The 20,445-nt window shown below is 40.9% G+C and overlaps 1 protein-coding gene across 3 annotated transcripts in view; it reads left to right on the top strand.

The window, feature by feature from the left end:
- Positions 1-20,445, top strand: part of DDC (dopa decarboxylase) — a 106,681-nt gene that overhangs the window by 64,996 nt on the left and 21,240 nt on the right. For 2 of the 3 annotated variants that reach the window (XM_010357513.2, XM_010357514.1), the window contains exons 8-9: positions 3,705-3,799; positions 7,569-7,636. In XM_010357513.2, the coding sequence (XP_010355815.1) occupies positions 3,705-3,799; positions 7,569-7,636 (163 nt within the window). Of the gene's footprint in view, positions 1-3,704; positions 3,800-7,568; positions 7,637-9,561; positions 9,928-20,445 lie in introns of those variants that run through there. The other variant, XM_010357515.1, reaches the window with a different exon arrangement.

Below are 20,445 nucleotides of genomic sequence, written 5' to 3'. Positions count from 1 at the left end.
CACCCCTGAATCTTGCATTCTGAGCTTCATTTATGCTCTCTGTAAAGTGAAGAGAAAAGCCCCACTTGGGCTCATAAAATAACAATATTTCCCCCCAGGATTACTCAGAGAATGAATTAATGCGGGGAAAATGCACCATCCCAAAGGTGGAGTGCATTGCTGCACAGCAAGGAAGGCAGTGCTGGGAACTACTGGGAGGTGGGTGGCATAGACTTACCCACTCTCACAGGGTTTTGCTCCACCGTGTATGCTGTGTGGCACACAGCTGTAAGAACAACTGGCTGGCAGTGGTCGTGCACAGCCCCGGGCTGGGGAGAAGGGATAGAACTGGCTGACTCAGGACTGCAGCCACAGCACTGGCCTCATCAGCTACAAACCTTCATCAGCTCAGCCAAGCAACTTGGAGTCCTCTGACTCAGATGTCAGGCTAAGAACTGAATGTCCTGGCCAGTAGCCGGCTGATGTAATTCCCCAGGGCTATCGGATTTAAAGGGCTGAGGTCTTCTGCCGGACAGAGCCCACACGGCCTGCTGTCCCCTGGGCCCAATGCAGGCTGCCCGCTGGACCATGGAGATGACAGCCAGCGTGTGTCACCTGCCAGTCACAGTCCCCTGGATGTATCCAGCTCAGGCCTTCCTGCTGTCTTGGGGCCCCCTCTTCTTTTCAGAGGCTGGAAGCTGTGGACAGAGCTTGATTTATGATTTGTTTGGTTTGAAACACTGAGGTTGCTTTTGGGGTTGTGCAGAAGGAGCTGACATGGGTAAATGCCAAAACCCTTTCATTCATTGGCAGAATGCATAGGGGAGGTCAGTTTTGACAATTCCTTTTTTTCCTTTTTTCTCTTTCTTTTTTCTTTTTTGAGATGGAGTCTTGCTCTGTGGCCCAGGCTGGAGTGCAGTGGCGCAATCTCAACTCACTGCAGCATCTGTCTCCTGGGTTCAAGTGATTCTCCTGCCACAGTTTTCCAAGTAGCTGGGATCACAGGCACACACCATCACGCCTGGCTAATTTTTGTATTTTTATTAGAGATGGGGTTTCACCACATTGGCTAGGCTGGTCTCAAACTCCTGACCTCAGGTAAATGCTTGCCTCAGCCTACCAGAGTGATGGAATTATAGGCATGAGCCACTGTGTCCAGCCAACAATTCCATTTTTATTGATGGTGGTACATTACTAACTGTTGGTGGTACCTTAACAATTAAGTCAGCACCTTTTTACCGACTTTCCCTCTCCTGCTACCATTTTCCTATCACCAGATATTTAGCATTCTCCAGCTCCAAGCGGGACTGTTCTGAGAGCCTGAGCTGACCTTATTCTATAGTATGATTGGAATAATCTAACATAATTCAGATAAGTTATTCACCCACCATCATTTGACAAAGAAAACAAATCAGAAGATGGTTTTCTTCCAATTGCTGCCTTTGGAAAGACATTTTCTTTTTATTGCATTTGAAATGATTTGCCAGTGAGGGTGTTCAGATTGGTCTACTTGGATGGATCAGTTGTCTGGCAGGTTTTACTGAGAAGAAGATGAGATACAAAAAGTGGATAGTTGAAGTCAGTTAGGTTGCTGGTGGGGAAGTGGGGAAACTGAGGATGAGGGTATGGGTTGAGTTGAGGAGGCCATCTCAAGGAGTGAGGAAGGGAATAGCACAGGGCAGGCAGCCAAAGCTGCATCCTGAGGTGCCAGCATAACTGGGGGAGGACGTGCAGCTGGAGGGGCAGCCAGGTCTGCCTCAAGTTCCTGGGAAGTCTCACAAGGAAAGAGTCACTGGCAGCAGGAAGCTGGAGGGGTGTGAGACTATCCCTTCCCTCCCCACTGAGGCAGCCTTGCCTCGGGGCTAGGTGTGCCTCTGGTGCATGCAACTGCTCAAGCTCTGGCCGAGGTCTCTGTGTCTGCCTGGTTCCTAGATGGGCCGTGCTATGCAGTGTGTGCTGTTAGCGGATCACATATGAGATGCAGAATGCAGAGGCGTGCCCACAGCTCCATGCATCCCTATGGAAACCAGAGAAGCCCTCCAGTGTCCACTTCCCTTGGGGGTCTGTAAGTTCCCTTCTGCAGGAGTTGTAGGCCAACTGCAAGCTTAGAGAGAACACAGTCCTCCACAAAGTCACTGCTGATAAAAGACGTAAGGCATTTCAAAGCTTTGACTCAGTCTGATCATCAGGATGAAAGCCCTTGGTTGGATCAAGGTCAAGTGTGTCCTGCGGACATGGATATCCACCCCAGGGCATGGGAGGCCAAAGGTCACAGAGCAGTGTGGACCTGAACCGAGGCTTAGGGGCTCATCACCTCCCCCAGAATCAGTCTCACCTGGTGCTTGCATACCCCCAGATGGATGCAGCAGTGGGCCAGGAAGAGCACAAGGCCTTAGGATTTACAGAGTTTCTCCCTGAGGAGTCACTCAGTAATCATGGGATATCCATCCCTGTAGCTCAGATCAGCAGTAAGGTTGAGAAGAACCTCAGATCCCATCATAAGATAGGTGTAAATTTGAAGCTTGCTGTAGTCTGAACGTTTGTGTCCACCCCAAAGTCCATTTGTTGAAATCCTAATCTAAGGTGATGGTATTGGAGGTGGGGCCTTCCAGTGGCCATGAGGTCACCACGGTGGAGCCCTCCTGATTGGGACTGTGACTAATTAGTGCCCCTGAGAGTCTCATGCCTCACTGCACAATGAGCACTGTGGATGGTGACTGAACAATGAATCCATGGATCCCTACCTGTCAGGGTCAGGTGCTGACCCTGACACCTACCCCACGGTGCCCTGACACTGGTATCCACCCTGTGAGGCTAGGGTGGCTTGTGCCCTCTCTGCAGACTTTCACCCTTCAACTCTTACTCTCCTGGGTGCCTACGGCTGAGAGGCAGCAACCATGGAAGTCACATTTATTTCGCCCCTGCTCAGTGCTGGGGTCCTGGCAGGCACATTGTAAATATTCCCTCGCTCACCCCTTGGGCCTGTGGGTACTGTTTCATCTCCATCTTCCTGGGAGGAGAGTGAGGCTTGGAGAAGCAGATAGGGCCCCTTGGCTGGGGAACTGCTGGAAGCGGGAGTTGAGCCCAGATCTGTCAAAACTGAGGGAGCATGCTACACCTGTGGCTCTCCCAGCTCCTGAATGAGGCAGCCCCTGCCCACAAGGACAAGGCTGCTATGTATGGTTGGAAAACAGAAACCCTGTTCATGAAGGGAGCAGGGGATGGTCTAAGATGGTGTAAAATAAAGAACTTAGCCTGGTGGTGGGGATGGAGTGGGGCAGGTAGAGGTCAGCGTGGACTGTGTGCAGAACCCCTCGGGTGATGTTTGGGGGAGGACTTGAGAATGGATTAGCAAAGGGAACCGGGGAGGGAATTCCAGGTGGGTGGAAAAGGTGGTGTCCCTGGAGAGAAATGCAGGTGAGTAACATGAGGCTGTCACACAATAGTCCCTCGGAGTCACACTTAGCCGCCAGGGTCAGGAGAGAAAACCAAGGGGTGCAGCTGCTTCCATTTTCCCTGGTGTGTGTCTGGGACCAGGAGCACACACACTGCCCTCAGCTTTCGAGCCTTCAAATGAGGGGGCCTTTTGGGGATTCAGCCATTAGTTCAGCAAATACTGTTGGCATGCTCCACGCAAGAAGGGTGCTCAGACAGGGCGAGGTCAGCTGGCAGGCTCCATGGTGAGGCATCCGTCTGGGGACTCACGAGTTGCTTCTGGACTTTAGGCAACAAGGAAGACATGTGGCTGCACGTCGATGCGGCCTACGCAGGCAGTGCATTCATCTGCCCTGAGTTCCGGCACCTTCTGAATGGAGTGGAGGTAGGTGCACCCTTCGCTCTCCCCAAGGTTGTTTCCACAGCTCTCTGTTTTTGACCTCTCCCTTCATGAGGAGCTGACATCCAATTTCTCGCTATCGCAGTTTGTTTTAGCCAGTTATGTTTGAACCAATTCCCACTTCCTCAGAACAGGGGCTGAGAGCCTTCCCCAGTCATGCAGCCTGTCCTCCTGAAATACTCCTGACACTTACAGTTCCATTTCAATCTACACAAATCCCAAGCAGAAGGATAGATGTTAGCTTATAAAACTGTGGGAAAGTAGGAATAAAATAAAAACTTAATGCACTTAAACTCAAAAGAGTAATTTAAAATACCAACCTGCAATTCCATACAATCTGGTTCAATATGACAGTCATGTTCTGCCCACACGTCTGAACATGGTGTTCACTTTAACCAGTATTGAACGGGAAGCTACCAGTGCATTTAAATGCCCCTAGGCAGTCTTCTGGAAACTGTAAAGCATGGTCTTTAATGCTAAGTGAAACGCCTGCTTCTTTTGAGAAGTAGCAGTCAAAATTATTGACCAATACTCTGCTTCTCCAAAAAGCAACAGAATGTAAATTGGTACAGACTTAACACAAAGAAATGACCTTATTGATATACTGTGGTGTGTTATTTCAGACTCAAGTGGGATTTCATTGTTGGTGGTGGCTCATAGGGTAGGAAGTCTCTCCTCCCCAAGAACTCAGCTTTCAATGCCATAGAGGGTCCTGAGAGGCAGTCTTTGGCAGTGTGTTCATGAGAAGGAGGTAGCAAAGCAGGGGAGCTGTGGCGCTGGCCAAGAAAGAAATGCTTTCTGCCAAGGGGCAGGAGGTGTCGTGAGACCTCACCCATGTATGATGGAGGATGAAGGGCACAGTTCTCTGCATTAGACTCCTTTGTTTGAATCCTAGATTTATCCTTAGGACTAGCTGTGTACCCTTGGGTGAGTTAGATATCCTCCCTATGCCCCATAAAATAGATATCATAAGAATACATCCCGTGTGGGATTGTCGTCAGGGGTAGATGAGTTAATCATGTTTTAAGGGCTTAAAAACAATGCCTGGCAGACAGTAAATACTGAACTTGCATTAGGTGCTTTTGTTATTTTCTACCATATCTTAGAAAAACTTTCCCTTGACACCTTCCTCTGCTTGCGTGTCAGACTTGCTAATCAATATTCTAATTACAACTTTGAATTCTCATAATGCTGTAATACCAGAAAAATGGGTACCAGAGGTATAGAATACAAATGGCCCCATCTTTGGAAAGAATAATCCTCTTACTACTAATGAATGAAGTAGTATTCTGGTTTATGTCTCCATCACATTCATTCACTCATTCATTCAATAATTACTTGTTGAGTACTTAATACAACCTAGGACTTAGATGATGGATCCTTGCGGGTAAATGGAGCTTCCAAAGACCTATGTAAGTATTGGGGAGAGGGTATAGTATATGAGAAGTTCTTATAATGTGATGCCAGTACCCAGCTGACATAGTTCATTGCTGGTAGCTAGTTTGCTGGGTGTTTGGTGCTGGGAAGTGAAGAATAAATCTCTGTATCATATAAATGCATGGTATTAGGGAGATAATCTCCATTATTTGAAATATCTTTCCTGGGACAGTTTCAAAGGAGGAAGGGCTAAGCGATCCTCTGGGATTTATGTGCCCTCCCCAAGGCTGGCCTGAGTTTGATGCTCTTTTCTAACTCTGGGTATCGGGTTTAGGGCTCATGATCTTTTCCTACCACTGCTCTTCTCTTCCCCATGAACTGACAACTTGAGGTTTCATCTTTCATAGAAGGGTGCCTCATTGTCAGAGCACCACAGCAATGGGCATTCCAGCCAGACCCTATCAGCAGCAGACAGGATTTCACGCTCTACAATGAGTCATTACCATTTTTCCTGCATTATTGCTCCTTTCCGTGCCCAGCTGAGGGCTGTGCGTCTCAGTGGGGCAGATAAGGAGGCTGCAATATCCTGTTGTGGCCCTGCCCTTAGAGATAAGAGCCTTTCTCTCCATCAGCAGAAGGAAAATATCACTGCTGGGTAATGAGAGAAGTTTAAACAGATCAGCCCCATAGGAGGGAACTCATAAAACTCCTAGCAAACAGAGCCCCTCTTTAACCTTTTGTCTCCTTTTATCAACAAATGAAACTTGCTGTAATTTCCTGTCCCTTTCTCAAAATTACTTTTATTGAAACCTAGAAGGAAATGAACCTGGGTCTCCAGAGCGGGTTGATGGGGAAGGTTGTCATCCACCGACCAAATGTCTCCCAGGACGCCCCCCGAGGCCCCTCAAGCCTCTGCTGCTTCCTTGGTGCACATCCCTGGAACCAAGTAGACAGGAGGTGCCCTAGGGCCTTGGGAAGACTGAAAAGTTTCCCAGTAGGAGAGTCAGCCAGACTGGGGCCTCACTGCAGCAGCCACCTTTATTTCAGTATCAATTATGAATCTAGCCCCACGGCCAAATCCCTGGCCATTAAGGTGGACCCTGTTCCTATTCACCAGCCAGATGACAAACCAGGACATGCATTTGGAAAACCAGGACATGCATTTGAAAAAGAAAGCACCATTTATGACAGCTCAGTGAAAATGCAGAGTGTCCTCCTCTACCACTCTTGGTGGTTGATAACTCTTATTTTCTCCTTGAAAATAGGGTAGCCCCTAACACTGATGCACGCAGCCGGAGCCGGTTGTTCACATTTGTTACCCAGGATCTTCCAGCCAGGGAGTCTGTAGCTGTTAGGAATACAATGAACTTGAGTATTGTCTTTAAAAATAAAGGAGCTGGTCGGGTGCAGTGGCTCACACCTGTAATCCCAGTACTTTGGGAGGCTGAGGCAAGAGGATGGCTTAAGCCCAGGACTTTGAGATCAGCCTGGGCAACATATTGAGACACCCTGTCTCTACAAACAAAATTTTAAAAATTAGCTGTGTGTGATGGCACATGCCTGTAGTCCCAGCTACTTAGGAAGCTAAGTCAGGAGGATCGCTTGGGCTTGGGAGGTTGAGGCTGCAGTGAGCCATGTTCATGCCACTGCACTCCAGCCTGGGCAACAAAGTAAGACCCTGTCGCTCAAAAAAAAAAAAAAAAAAAAAGAGAGAGAGAGAGAGAAACATTTAGGTAAATGGGGAGAATTGTTGATATGTTACAGCAATGCTGGCAAAAGAACCCATCAATTAAATGAAAACTGGGTTTATCCCTACCTACTGTAGAGTAGTTATAAAATTTCCTCTTTCCCACTGTTTATCATGACACTTGTAGTGTGAGAACTTTGCTAGCTCAGTAAGTGGAAGGAACATCAATCATAAAGTATTTCACAGGCCAAATCAGTACAATTCCTGTACATTGTACTTGTGAAGGACAATTCTGATTTTTCCAAATATTCAGTAATTTAAAATATAATATAGATACATTTTATGTCACACTAGATTATGTAAATTTGAAAGTGCTTTTCATTTGGGAATATAAACTTTTAATTTTAAAATTCTTGTTCCATTTTATGGGGGTACAATCTAGATATAGCAAAACATACAAATCAATTCTAAATACATGTACTTACCACTCAGATCGAGTAGAACAATTCCAGCAATGCAGAAGACTCCCCTGCCCACTGCAAGTTACTACTCCCCTGGGAAACCCTACCTGGCCTCTATCACTATGGATTAGTCGTGCCATAAATTTATATTATCATGTATGGGATCTTCTTTATAATTAAACATTTATAAGGAAAATGTTTTCTTTTTCTTATTCTTGTTCTTTGGCAGTTTGCAGATTCATTCAACTTTAACCCCCACAAATGGCTATTGGTGAATTTTGACTGCTCTGCCATGTGGTAAGTTTCCCTGCTCACAGATGTCAGTTGCCTGTCCCCACTGCTCTTCTGAGGTAACGGTGCATTTGAAAGAAGCTGGCAGGGAAGATGCCAGAGCCAAAGGGGTGCAGTAGTCACTTAGCTCACTGCTTGCTGCCATTTCTGAACCCTTGATGGAATGATTGCTAATTCTTAGACTCACTGGAAACTTTTATCTAGGGAATATCATTGCAACATACTGGCATAAGAAATGAGAAGCCTAAAAAAGACAGTCTGTAATTTGATTTATCCAGCATTAACAGAAAACAAATGCAAGTACACACTTCTACTGAGTTCAAATGCTTAAAAGTATTTGCTAAGGCCGGGTGTGGTGGCTCATGCCTGTAATCCCAGCACTTTGGGAGGCCGAGACGAGTGGATCACCTGAGGTCAGGAGTTCGAGACCAGCCGGGCCAACATGTTGAAACCCCATGTCTACTAAAAATACAAAAAATTAGCTGGACGTGGTAGTGCCTGCCTGTAATCCCAGCTACTCAGGAGGCTGAGGCAGGAGAATCGCTTGAACCTGGGAGGCAGAGGTTGCAGTGAGCCGAGATCACGCCACTGCACTCCAGCCTTGGCGACACAACAAGACTCTGTCTCAAAAAAAAAAAAAAAAAAAAAAAAAAAGTATTTGTGAAGGAAAAATAATAGTAACCATGTGTCCTAAGAATTTCCCTGGAAATTCTTAAAAACAGCACGATAATACCTTGGTGATATTTAGAATAAGAAAAAGAACTAAAGCATTAAAGTGGGTGATATTACACCACCTACACAATGTTTAAAGAATAACGATGATGGGCAGTGGTACACGGACACTAAAAACTGGTTTCTGTAACTTTTTAATGTAAGAAGTTGATTGATTGATCATAGGGTCAGGAGGATTTGCATGAATTTTGTACAGTATGCAAAATTTTCCAAATTTTCAGAAGGCTTTGTAAAATTGTTCAGTATGTAATTAAGTAAATAACTTTTCACTTTCCTCCTAAGCATGAGGAAAGCAGCTTTTATACAAAACAACTAATGTCAGCTCTCAAGGTCACCAAAATATCCATTTGCCCTTTCTCTTTTCTTTCTTTCTTTCTTTTTTCTTTTTAAGGCAAACCACATTTCTAGTCCTTTACTTGTATACAAATCAATTTTTTTTGGTCAGTCTTTTCCCCCAAACTTCTGCTATATAATTTTAAGACCAGTTGGTATGTGGGCATTTCAGACTTAATTTTGTCTGAAATAAGTATTTATGAAAGCCATGGTTTTTATGAATGTGAGTATTCTTTTGTATTCTTGTGGTTGTGTTTTTCTCTTTCACCCAAGGTGGAACACAGTGAGGACAGTTTGCACTGTGTGCCAGAGGTCTCTTTATTCGAGGGGTAATTTTGATTGACATGTAAATCCGCTCTGCTGAGGTTTTTGGTCAGTGGGGAAAATTCTCTAAGGGAGCTGGAGTTGGGAGGGACCAGGCAGAGCATCTGCAGGCTCTGGCGGGAACAAGTGGCTCTCCCCGGATGCTTTTGTTTTGCAAGGGTCAGGCGTCCTCAGATGCCTTCCACAAAGGAAGCCCTAGAACCACCCTAGAGCAGGGCAAGGGCTGATGGGGCTGTCCGGAAGAGAGGTTCTCATGCACCCTGAGGCTGTCCCCAGTGCCTGGATAAAACAGTAATATCAACAAGGCTGTTAGTGACTGCAGATAGGTAAGTCCAGGCTCCCTTCTAAGTCCCTAACCTCTTGTAGCTCTCTGGACCCCCACGACAGCCCTGTGATGGGGGACACAGATATTGCCATGCTCTCTTTACAGATGAGGAAACTGAAGCTGTCAGGGACCAGAAATATTTTGGGTCCCTAATCTTGGAGGCAAATATTGACACACGATAAGAAAGAGTGTAATCAATGCAGTGTCCTGCCCTCAGGTGCAGACAACTAGTGCCTATGTTAAGGCTGAGAGAAAACCTGCTTAGTCAGTGTGGTGGTGAGAAGGAGTCGAGCCTTTCGGGATGTGGAGTGCCTGCTGCAGAGCTGATGCCCCGAGGCTGCCGCAGACGCTGCAGAGCTGATGCAAGTGAGCTGGCGGCTGTGCGCTCATCTGTCCCAGACAGCTCCTCCCGGCACTTGGGGTTCAGTTCAGCCACCAGCCTGTGAGGGGAAATTTGACAAAGTGGAGGTGATGTAGGGAGGAGACACAGGACACACAGGAACGAGGCCAGGCCATTTGGAAAAGGGAGAGAGGACAGAGGGTGATTAGCCTGGAGAAGGAATTACACGTAAGCCCTAAGACACAAGAGGGGCCTGTGGTGTCTGGAAGTGTGCCAAGAGAGAAAGGCGATGAAGTTAGTTCCCATCCTCTGGGGTGGGAGGCAGTGGTGGGGCGGGGTGGTTGCAATACTTGAGGAGCCTCTTACCTTCCTATGGGCTTGAAAGGCTACAAAATACGTTTTTAAATTACAATAGCGACTGTGCTGTTTCTCTCTTGAGACGGTGCGTTCTCGACAGAACAGGGGTCAAATCATTTGGTGAGGTGTCGTGTACCTGGAAAAATCAGATCTCGCCTAAACCCAAGGTTTTGTCCCATGACACTATAAAAATGGCATGAATGTTGATGGATGAATTCTGATTTTTGAAGGATTTGTGTTTTAACACAGAAATTGCTGGTCTTTACTGTTTGGGGGCACCATGCCTGCATTAGTTGGCCAGGGCTGGCTTAACAAAGTACCACGGACAAGTGGCTTAAACAAGAGATGATTTCTTTCAGTCCCAGAGGCCAGAGGTCCGAGATAAAGCCATCAGCAGGCTGGTTTCTTCTGAGGCCTTTCTCCTGGGCTTGCAGATGGCTGTGTTCTCCCTGTCCTCACATGGTCTTCCTTCTGTTTATCTGTGTCAAAATGTCAAAATTTCCTCTTCTTATAAGGACACCAGTCACATTGGATTAGGGCCTGTTAACCAAAAAGTATGTGAGACAGGTCTCAATCAATTTGGATATTTATTTTGCTAAGGTTAGGGACATTCCTGGAAGAATAAACATGAAATCACAGAAACAGGGTGTGGTCTGTGTCTTTCTCCAAAGATGATTTTGAGGCCATCAGTATTTAAAGGGGAAGGCAGGCTGGAGGGGAAAGAGGGAGTGTAGGGTCACATTACTGAATTCACGTGTTGTGAGAGGAAAGGAGCAGGTAGGGGAATAGTCAATGATGTATTTGTCTTCATGCTCAGTAAATCAGCTTTTTTTTATAACATTAGGTGAGCATAGAGTAGCTACCCATAGAGATATTTAACCTTTTATCTGTAGCTTTCTCCTTCGGCACGAAGGGAAAGGTATCTTCTTGCATGATAGCGTCCAGGTTTTTTTTTTTTTTTTTTTTTTTTTTTTTTTTTTCCTTTGGCATAGAAAATTGAGGCACCGAGTTTTTATTTTCCATTCACATTTCTCCCCCTCCCCTTTTTAAAAAAGTGTTGCAGAAAATGCATTTTAGAAGAAAATGCTTCTCTAGCCTTGGGTTTTATCCAGCCTCTTGTGATTAAGACAGTTTATTTCTAGAGAGATAAGTCCCACGTTGTTAGGAAAGCTCATTTTTCGCTGGTTGTCATCTCACGACCCATGAAGAAATAAAATAGGTGGAGGAAGAGAGAGAGAAAAAACCCCAACAAACATAAAGGGAGAACAGTCCTGGAAAACTGATATAAGCTGTATTACTCTGAAGTCCCTATGTCAGTAGGCAGGTATGCAAGTGGTTTACGTATATAAATAAGTTCTTGCTATTTTCTTCCAAAGTTGACGTTGTCTAGCTTCAGTTTACAGGGCTTTAAGAAAAGCATAGCTTCATATTTAGAGATTTCAAATCGTGATTAAAAAGGAAAAGAAAGAAGGGGAAAAAAAAACCTGACGACATTATTTTGGAGAATTGTAGCCAGGAAAAATTTTAGAATTCAGTCCAAACTGTAGAAAGTAATAAAAACGGACAAACATTAGGCAAGGCTAGAATCTAATTACAGATGTACTATAGTTTATTTTGAAACATAATTTTTCTCTTTCCAGTTCCCCAATTTTATTAAATACAAAATTATAACAGGGCTAATTTATTTGTAAAATAAGTTTTAGTTCTATTATGATTGGCTTGCTTATTTGAATAAAGTTCAGCAAGAATAAACATTTGCTATATAGGTTTGCTCTCTCACTCTTTTTGTTTGTTTGTTTGTTTTTTAAAATTGGTTTTGTTGGAACCTTTTCATAAATAATCTAAGATTTAGACCTTTTGTTGTTGTTGTTGTTGTTGAGACAGAATCTCCCTCTGTTGTCCAGGCTGAAGTGCAGTGGCATGATCTTGGCTCAGTGGCATGATCTCAGTTCACTGCAACCTCCACCTCCCGGGTTCAAGCGATTCTCCTGCCTCAGCCTCCCGAGCAGCTGGAACTACAGGCGCCCACCACCATGCCTGGCTAATTTTTTGTGTTTTTAGTAGAGATGGGGTTTCACCATGTTAGCCAGAATGGTCTCGATCTCCTGACCTCATGATCCACCCACCTCATGATACACCCACCTCTGCCTCCCAAAGTGCTGAGATTATAGGCATGAGCCACCATGCCCAGCTGATTTAGACCTTTTTAAAAGCCTCAGTCCCAGCCAAGGATTTTTCTGTGCCTATAGATACCTGTGTGAACTGGTTGAATTCGGAATTCTTCTCTTTTCAAGGTCCCAGGAAAACTTAAGTTTCCTAGCCCTGTTAGAAAGTGACATTTTTTACTTACCACAGGTCAGGACCCTGTAAAGGACAAGGTATGGGGCCAGTTTTTCTAAGGGGCTTTTATTAGCTTTGTAGGTCACCCTTATTTTCTCAAGGCAATCTGAAAATGTCATTCCAATCAAAGCCTTGGTAAAATAACCAGTGACAGAACAGGACCACACACAGGTCATTATAAAATAAGTCATTCGTTTAGCCAAAGTGATAACTCAAAGATTCACAAAAAAGGGAAACACCTTTATTCTTTGAGAGAAGAGACTTGCTTTTCTAAACAATAAACTCTAATAAAGACAGTATCAGGCTAATTAAACTTGTCTCTCAAATTTTATAAACAAATCTTTTAAATTTTAACCATCTTGACTAAAATTTATAATTTCCATACATCTTTTTATAACCTTTTATAATTTTTTAATTAAAGAATGGGTTAATGTTCCAAGAAAACCTTGTTAATCTGGCATACGGACACAGATGCTGGTCTTGCATCAGTGTGCCTTTGATATTAGTGGGCCTTTGATATTGGTGTGCCTTTGATATTAGCGTGCCTTTGACATTAGCATTTAATTTATAGAGAAACTAAACTAATTTTCTCTCTCAAGATCAGCTCTTTCAATCTTATGGTCCACCTCTTCTGTGATAGTCCCTGGGCCTAGAGGGGTTGAATAGTTTTAATTTCTGACCCTGTGTCTCACACAGTTTATTTTGATTGTCATTTTCTCCTCAGTCTGAAGATGAGACTTTTAACTGTTGTCAGTGTTTAAGATTTAGCTGGACTTGGTGTCTGTTTTAGACTCAGGAGTCAAAGTCCGGTAACAGTACAATGACTTTAGAAGCAATACATAAAGTTACGTGGATGTAATAACCTTAATTTTTTAAATCCCAGTTTTCGTAGGACTTTAGTTAGGCATAGGAAGAATGCATTCTGTGTCATAAGTGAAAGTTTTCTATTTCATAGAAGAATTTAGAGAATAATATAGGAAGAAAGCATTTGCTTTAGGCTGGGTGTGGTGGCTCATGCCTGTAATCCCAGCACTTTGGGAGGCCAAGGTGGGAGGATCGCGTGAGATCAGGACTTTGAGACCAGCCTGGCCAACATGGTGAAACCCCATCTCTACTACAAATACAAAAATTAGCCAGACGTGGTGGTGTGTGTCTGTAATCCCGGCTACCCTGGAGGCTGAGGCACAAGAATCTCTGGCACCCAGGAAGCAGAGGATGCAGTGAGCTGAGATGGTGGCACTGCACTCCAGCCTGGGTGACAGAGCAAGACTCCATCTCAAAAACAAACAAACAAACATAGAAAACCATTCACTTTAGACCTTTAAGATAAAATATATTTTTAAATCAGCCCACAATGTCAGTCAGAACCAGAGGGGAAAAAATTAAAGGATCTGATAAAAAGTTGAAAGAGTTACTACCTCAGGCTCTCTTGAAGGGGAGAGAAAGCTGAGAACAGTGAGATGAAATTAAAGTTGAAATTTTGGTTTATGAAAATTAAAATGTCTTATAATTTTATTAAGAATAAATCAGTACCTTAAGAAAATTTAGTTGTTCTAACCAATTTTTTAGTTTATCAGTGTATTTTTAGTATCAAAACCCAATTTCTAGAAAGACTATTATAAATAATTTTTTCTAATTATAGTCAACTTGATCACAAACATTTTTTCATAAATTCTCTTTTTATAAACCTTATTATGACTTACACAAACCATTTATTGAATACTTGGAGTTTCTGTATTATCCTAAATACCCTCTTTTTAAAATAACCAGTGATTTTATTTTAGGACAAAAAAATTATCATACAATATTTTTGTCATGTGGAATTATTTTCCTTTTAATCTTTCTTACATATTTATAACATTTTTTGCATCTTTTGTATTTACTGGTTCCTTTTACCTTGTTTTAGAATGACCTTTAAATAATCTTTGAATTAGACAACAATTATTTCTTTTTAATAAGAACACATTGTTTTTTAGAAAAACATTTTCCTATAATTTTTTTTTTTTAAATTGGAAATGACCCAGACATTTAAGCAATATCTATTATTTTGTTTAATGTAACTTTAGGTTCTAAATTATATGTCAAGTTTTTTTTTAACAAGCATTTGTTCTATTACATTTATCTAATTCATTTTTTAATAGATTACTTATAAAAACTGATGGTCATCATTTAAAGTTATTTCCTTCCTAACCAATTTTATAGGCTATGAATTTCAGGTGTTTACCAATGTAAAATACTTAAGGTTAAATAAATGTGTTTGTTTTTTCTTTTTGCCAAATAATTCAGGATTAACTGTTTGCTATTAAACCAACAATATTAAATGCCTTACTTACCAAAAATTACACAAAGATGATTCTCTTTTGGGCTGCATTTATGGCTTTATAACCCTCATTCCAAATATTGACACCTTATACTATTCAGCAAAGATAAATATAAAACTACTTGACCAATAAATCTAAACAATAATATGTGTTGACAGTTCTTAAGGCTTTCTAATTTTATTTTGCCAATAATTTTAAAGCCAGCTTATTTGTTAAAAATTAATTCAAGTCATGTGAACTTGAAAAGCATTTGGATTATTTACTAAATTTATGAGTTCTCCTTTATTTTTAAGCCAATTTGGTACCTTGTGGCCACAACACATAACAAAACGCATGTATATATACATAAACACACCTAAGCACACAAACAGTCATGCAAATAAAGATCCTATAGCTTTTACTTCAGAACTCTAGCCACAATGTATCAATACAGACTCATCAGTTTACCAAAAAACGGTTGGATAGAAACAGTGGTTTTTATCTCAATGCCAGTAGAAAGGTCCTCTAAACTAGAGAAATATATTTTCTTAAGTAAAAAACATGTCCTCACGTTTTTTATAAACTTTACCAAAAATACCTTACTATATACTACTAACCCTAATTCTCAGTCTCAGTGAAAAATCAACGATTACTTAATTTAATATAACATGACTTTAAGTTTTCAAATTACTGGAGAGAGTTTTGAGACTAAATTTACCAGATTAAACTTACCAAAGATTACTAAAACTACATGAACTGAAAAGCCTCTGAGCTAGTTGCTATTAGTCAGACAAAAACTTAACTTTTCTTTAGGCCAATTAATTAGAACTCTTTCATTTAATTGGTAGTGAAATATTATTTCCACATGACACATACGAACGTATAGACATAATAGACCCAGACAAAGGCAGATCTTATATATTTAAAATTTTTCATTTGCCTGTTTTCAAAAATGTTCTTTTTCCTACTTTAGACTATTAAAGTAGTCTGGAGGGAAAGAGGGAGGGTATGGTAATCCACGTGTTGCAAGAGAAAAGGAGCAGGTAGGGAAATAGTCAATTATGTATTCATCTCCCACTCAGTAAAATGGCACTTTACAACAAGATACCATGAACTTAGAGTAGTTACCTGTGGAGACATTTAACCTTTTAGCTGTAGCGCTCTACTTAGGAACAAACAGAAAGGCAACTCCTTGCATGACTCAGCTTTGAGCTTAATTTTTCCTTTTGGCAGAGTGAATTGGGGTCCCAGGTTTTTATTTGCCTTTCAAAGTCCACACTGTATGACCTCATTTTACTAAATCACCTCTTAAAGGCCTTATCGTCAGTCAGTCACATTCTGAGGTCCTGAGAGTTGAAACTGCAACATACGAATGCAGAGGAAGGGGCACGTAATTTGGTCCATAACGGCACTCACAAGAAATCACTAGTTAGAGCCATAAGCCTTATATCTAAGGTTTTAAACCAGATCAGCTTATTTTAAACTCCACAATCTTAATGATCATCTGATTACTGATGTGTTTATTTGATTCGTATGAAAGTTATATTTTCATTTGATCTCACTATACCCAAACACCCACGTCCCCGTTTTTCCCTCATTTTTCTTACCACCAAAGAATTTTATTTTTTTCATTCCACAGTGGATAGTCTTCACATTGCCTTGCTGACACAGTGGCCTGTGCTGTATCTCACAGTATGCAAACCAAGAGTGCATGCATGCAAAGCAACCTACGTTTTACAAACACACATACAAGCAAAAGGATGCACATAGAACACACTGGGATCATTTCTCATGGATATAGAAGCTGGAGAATGAGAGCTGTTTTTTGGTGTAAATGAGCCAAAATCAGGGTCACTTTTGTTCTAGCTGTCACTGACTTGGTTTTCACTGTAAACACTGGAAGCAGTCCTGAATTTTAGCCCAGGATATACAGCCTCAGAGCAAAAGACAAGTAGGTGGACCACAGCATCCCTTCCTCTAGACACCATTACATTAAACTGGCAACCACTGCAAGCACAGCAAGTACACTTCATAATGAATTCATTATTCTGTTCATAAGGTTTTTTGGGGACAATATTATTATCCACTGATCATGCTTGGTCGAGGTTGGCTTCCCCTGCCTGTTTGCGAATGGTGCCTTGTAACGTGGAGACGGGGAGTGGGGAGAGTGAGGGCTGAGAATCTCTACTCAGAGGGTTTTTTGCACTGCCCAGATATCATGAAATAAATACAAATATTTTGACAGTCTAAGAGAAGATTACAGTCATGTGATCTACCTTAACACAATAGAATACAGATAATAAGGACACTTGTAAGAACCAGAATTCACAAAAGGATAAATATTCCTTTAGATTCCTAAGAATTTAAGCAAAAAAATCCTAAGTGGTGAATTTTTAAAGTGTCTTTTAAAATTTCACTAATTCAGTAAACAACACATAAATGGATTTTTTTTTATTGCTTTCACTGGTTTCTTTGTATTCTTTAAAATTAGAAGTGTTTCTCTTTTGTTTAATTAAATTGTACCGATGGTTAGTCCATAATTTAACATAAACACTTTGGTTGTACTCTTTAAATACTGAAATAGACAAAATAATTGAAGTTTCTGAAACTGACAATCATTATAAGCATAGTAAATATGTTTTATAATGAATTCATTATTCTGGTCATAAGCTTTTTATTCTCCATTTGGTATTTTGAATCTTTTATCTGTAAGTGTGAGCCATTCTGTCCAGAGCTTATTGCCTGTTTAATGTCAGATCTCCAAAGAAAGACTCAAATTCCATACACACAAAAGGCATATATTATCCACATTTGAAAGATGGCCTGTTTTTTTTCCAAAATGTTAAATTTTGCCGTAAATTATTTTATAGTGTTTGTATACTTCTGTTACATTGGGAGATTTTTAAAAATTTTATTTCTTTGAAACAATTTTAATCATTCTAGTAATTGTTGAGACTTGATTCTAGAACTTGTTTTAAAAGTCTTAGTGGATAGTTTTCTACTTATCTGTTTGGATTCTTTGCACTTAGGTCTGGGAACCCTTTAGTATCTTGAATTTTTTATAGATGTTATTGGGACCAGGAGGTCATGTAAGTGCTCATTCAGGGAGCACTATGTAGTGTTGTAGATTTTTTTTAAAAGAAAATTTAAGAAGCCAGTCTTTCAACCCAACACAGGGGTCCTTTTCCTGATCTCCTAGGACTGTGTCTGGTTTGAGAGAGACTTTCCTCACCAAGAGGCTCATGAAAGTGAGGTCACCATGTGAGGTGACTTTGGTGCCACAAAAGCATGTTTCTCTGTGTGTGTGTGTGTGTGTGTGCGCGCGCATGCACGCGCACACACCCATGTATGTCCTCAAGTACACATACACATCTGTTTCCATAAAATTCTTTCTCTTTATAATATCCATTAACTCTTACCAATAAACGCAAATTTAGTACCTAAATATGGAAGAGGCGACTACCACGGGCCCATTAGAAACATGGGCCAATGAATAAAGTATAATGGGAAACTGCAAATACTGAGAACTGAATGAAAAGAAAGATGCAATATAACTTGCCACACACAGCTAAAGCAGCACCTACAAAACAGACGTCAATTGAAAAGAGGAAAGCCAGAAAATCGTAAGCTAAGTATCAAAATTAAGCTGGAAAGCAGCAACAAAATAAACCTCCAAAAAGTAAAAGGAAGAAAACAATAAGAATTAAGAAATGTAACAAAATACACAAAAAAGACCCAGCAGAAAGGATCGACAAAGCCAGATGTTGGTAGTTGGCCTGCCTAATTACATAAACAATCTCTGGAAAGATAGGTCAAAAATAAAGAGAAGACACAGATAACCTTTAGTAGAAAATACAATGGCACAATTATAGATACTTCAGAGATTTCCAAAAATAGTAAGGGAGCATTATGAGTAACATCAAGCCAAGAATCACCCACAAACACATATATACAATAACTGCAACAAAACACTGGCTCAAGAGTAAATAGAAAACCTGAAAAATATTATTGCTAATACAACATATCAATAGTTAAATTTTCTTACAACAGAAATACCCAAATTCTTAAACAGTGAGTATCCTAAACTGCAGGGAACTTACAGTGCAATCATAAGTATAATTCACAGAGAACAGCAAAGAGGCCACACTGCCTCTTATATCATGAAGCCGGTCTAAATTTGATTCTAAAACCAGATGAGAAGCTGAGACAGAAAAACTATAAAACAATCTCACAAACTTAAATGTAAAAATTCTAAGTTAAACATCAGCAAATAAAAAATCTAATGTGATTTTTAAAAATATAGTATACCATGACCAAACTGTGTGTAATCTGGATATGCCAGGATGGTTTAATAGTAGAAGATTTTTAAAGTGCCAGTCACCATGTTAACAGTGAAGGAGAAAAGAAGTTATCACATTAGATGCAGAAAAAGCATTAGATAAAAGTCAATAACATTTCAGGACAAAATGTCTTAGTAAAATTGTAACAGCAGATAACTTTCTTAATCTGATAAAAGGTAACTACCAAAAAACATAGTGAACCGATACTTAACGGTGAAATATTAGAAGCACTCCCTTTAAAATCAGAAAAATATGAAGATTCCCATAATCTCCACTTCTATCCAACATTGGACTTTCCTAACCTCCATAGTGAAAAAAAGCAAAAAACAAAAAACAAAAAAGATAAAGAAGTAAACGTGTAAGGATCAGAATGGAAGACATAAAACTCTCATTGTCAGATGATGTAACCTCAATAAAAAGGGAATCCTCAAAGTATTATTAATAAAAGAACCCAACAAGATGTCTACATACATTAACATTTTTAAGGTTGCATTTTTTTTACATCTACATTAAACAGTATGTGTAATTTTTACAAAAGGAATCCTCTTTATAATAGCAAGAAAAGATACAAGTTTACTATGAACAAACATATCAAAACCTGCTCAGATTTATATGGAGAAAATTCTACAATTTTTTGGAAGTCATTAAAGAAGTCCTAACTAAGTAGAATGATATGTTCATGAAGAGGAAGACTCGATATTAGACCTCAGCACAATTCTAATAAATATCCTGGCATAATACTTATATGGGCCAAGAATGGTCAAGAGAATTGTGAAAAAAAATATAGTGAGAAAGTTGCCTCCTTAAATATCAATGTGTGTGTGTAAAGCAACCATGACTGAACTCATGTAGCACCAGCACGGGCACAGATGGGTAGAGCAGATTAGAAGAGAGAGCCAGAAACAGACCCACATATTCCAATTAGGGCTTCTAATATTTACAGAATTGTTGCAATCCAATATGACAAAATAAGCAATCTAACAGAAAAATGAATAAAACATTCTTTATCAAGGAGGAAACAGATATGTTTAATAAATGTGAAGTTACTCACCCTCCTTAGTAATCAGAAATGTAAATTGAAATCCCAGTGAAACACTATATGTTGTTTACAATAGTCTCTTTATACTAAAGGTTGACCAGGATGTGGAAGAGGAGCTCACAGACGGCACAACTGTTGTGGAGACTGATTTGGAGCTATTGAGTAGGGTCATAGATAGATGCTTTCTTCCAGCCTTAACATAGCTCATCTTGTGCTAGTCCATTGGCAAATGCATGGCCGATGGGCGCTGCCACTAGGGGCTCCAGGAGTATGCGCGGGGATGGTCCCATGTCCACAGCAGTGTAGTTTGTCTATCAATAAATGGGAAATGATAGAATGAATGGATTGAGATATGTGCCTGCACTAAAATCCCATGAGGTCATAC

Source organism: Rhinopithecus roxellana, chromosome 6, assembly GCF_007565055.1.
Source record: "Rhinopithecus roxellana isolate Shanxi Qingling chromosome 6, ASM756505v1, whole genome shotgun sequence".
NCBI lineage: Eukaryota > Metazoa > Chordata > Mammalia > Primates > Cercopithecidae > Rhinopithecus > Rhinopithecus roxellana.
This window is presented reverse-complemented; position numbering and strand designations above follow the sequence as displayed.